Here is a 2,500-nt window from a genome sequence, read left to right on the forward strand (position 1 = left end):
TTGAGGAAGTAGTTCTCCACAAACATGATGGGAGTTGGACGAGTTAAGGAGGCAGTTCTCCACAAACATATCGATGGTAAAGGCTATAGGCCTGTATTGGCTGTTGAAGTGTGCTGATTTGTGTGTGTGTGTGTGTGTGTGTGTGTGTGTGTATGTATATGTATATTTACAATTTTGTGTGTGTGTGTGTGCACTCACCCTTGCCTTTGCGGTCGTGGTGGTAGGCGCGGGGCCTGTACTGGCTGCTGGTGTCATGGTACAGGCTGTCCATGTCTTCCTGCCAGGACTCCGGGTTTAGGTGCCTCAGCATGTCCTCCACCGTGCTGAAGGAGGCGATGGCCTTGTCCAGCTCCGCCATGCTCAGAGGACGCTCCGTCACCGGCGAGACATACGTCAATGGAGCCTACAGCACACAGAGGTCAAAGGTCACAAGGTCGCAAGAGATACCAGGCTGAGCGGGAGGCTAGTGATGGTGTCGTGTTTTGGAAATCTTTGTGAGCAGGAGAGGGGGATAGAGAGGGAGGAAGAATAGAAAGATGAAGAACAGATAGGTGTGAAAGAGGAGATATGGTAAATTGGAGGTTAATGTATGACTGGACGCTGCAATGTCCAGTTGTGATAACTCCCGTTAATAGTATTCGACACAAAGTGTAAGCAGACTCGCTGGCCCTGAGTATATTTTTGTTATCAGGCCCTGGGTACTACATAGCTGCTGATGTTTAGTTAGGTCAGACACATTTAGGTAGGCTACCCACAGAGTAAGGAGGTCAACCACAGTGTGCAGATGTAATCAGATAGCATTTCCTTTAGCCCCATTATCCTTAAGGTTTACCACAGTGAAAATAGGCCACTAAGTGTAGTGCAAAACAACCTGTGTTGTTTTTAGCCCAGATTTAGGTTATACTCCCAGCATTAAAATGAAAATAATATGAGACCTCGGTTGAATTGAAAAACACAGATGTTTCGCGTCTTACTAGAACACAGGGTTGAGGGCACACAGAACTATGGGAAGATGGAGGAAGCAAGATGAAGGCTGACGGGAGATAAGGCTAATGGAACACGGATCTGCTCCAGTCCTGATACCTCAGCTCAGTGCAAAGTTAGCCCAAACACAACATTTAATGGCATTGGTTTACATCTACTAACACATTACAGGACAAGGAGGGATGGTGTCTGCTGACATTTAGTGACATTTAGCACAAACCCTGAAAAGAACAAAAGAACTATGGGTGAAGACTGAGCCTGCTTAGCCTGTTGGGGAGTGAATTCTTTTCGTGGCTCCTTCTAGAATTCTACGCAAATCATCTATAGTTTCAGTGTTCTTTATACAGTGTATGGGGAAAATATCTGAGGGTAGGCTAATTAATGCATCATAGTGTGGAACTCAAAGTTTGCAAATGTTCAATTCACATATTTGCGACTGTACTCCTCAACAGGTTAGGAAAGATATAGGCTGGATGAAGAGTTTAGATGAAGCAGAGAGAGTGAAATGATGCGCTGAATGTGGTCAGTATGGACAAATATTGTTAGTTTCAGGTTTAGCTTAATGCTTCAGTTCCTGCAGCAATATTTCACCTACATATATATGTACTACTAGACACAGGACAGGCAGTCTTTCCCAGAAGCTCAGACTCACAGGAACCTCATATTGTACACAGAAACATACTACATGTGCAGAAAACACATGTAGTATGTTTCTGTTTCTTCACAAGTGTCCTGAAAAAACATGTGTGCAGAAATACATGCACATGCATGCACTTTTCACCCATACAGACATAGCTCCTCGTTTGTTGCACGATCACAGAAACACATTGTGACAGTGTGTGTGTGTGTGTGTGTGTGTGTGTGTGTGTGTGTGTGTGTGTGTGTGTGTGTGTGTGTGTGTGTGTGTGTGTGTGTCTGTGTGTGTGTGTAATAATGCATTTGTGCATACAACACTGCCTTGGTGTGAAGTGCATCAATGCTGATACATTATCAGCAGGTCAGTTAGATGACTCCAGTATCAAATATCAAAATCACATTGATAATAGTCCTCAACAGAGGCTGTAACATGCCTGGGTCCTTTGGAGCTGCTGATGTTAGTGAATTACACTTAGGCAAGTTACCTTTAGCCTGTTTTAGAGTAGACTTGTATTGAAATACCAACGTTTCACAGGCCTTAATATAGCTTATTCAGTCTAATACCAAAATAAGAATAACACAAATGTCTCTCTCTAAAGGCTCATTAGGCTCAGAACATGATCTTGCATTTATGAACAAGACAGCCAAAGATACTCTCTACTTTATTCATCCAAAAGCATGCATCTCTTATTGACCCAGATTTCAGAGGTAACATTTACTGTAGGTGTGAGGGAATGCCAATTTCATGCGACATTGTTACTTTCTTATCCAAAACATGAATTCATATTATTCTTTTATGTCATATATAAATTCCTCTCGCAACCAAACACTTCAGAGCTCTAACAGTGGAGTAGGAAGCTCAGGGATGTAATAAAACTTG

At 42.9% G+C, this 2,500-nt stretch overlaps 1 protein-coding gene across 3 annotated transcripts in view; it reads right to left on the reverse strand.

Moving 5' to 3' along the window:
- pdgfd (platelet derived growth factor d) overlaps nucleotides 1-2,500 on the reverse strand; it is a 48,832-nt gene that overhangs the window by 7,142 nt on the left and 39,190 nt on the right. For 2 of the 3 annotated variants that reach the window (XM_048263816.1, XM_048263814.1), the window contains exon 5: nucleotides 199-403. In XM_048263816.1, the coding sequence (XP_048119773.1) occupies nucleotides 199-403 (205 nt within the window). The remainder of the gene's footprint in view (nucleotides 1-198; nucleotides 404-2,500) is intronic. The other variant, XM_048263815.1, reaches the window with a different exon arrangement.

This window comes from Alosa alosa, chromosome 15, assembly GCF_017589495.1.
Source record: "Alosa alosa isolate M-15738 ecotype Scorff River chromosome 15, AALO_Geno_1.1, whole genome shotgun sequence".
NCBI classification, from domain to species: Eukaryota; Metazoa; Chordata; class Actinopteri; order Clupeiformes; family Clupeidae; genus Alosa; species Alosa alosa.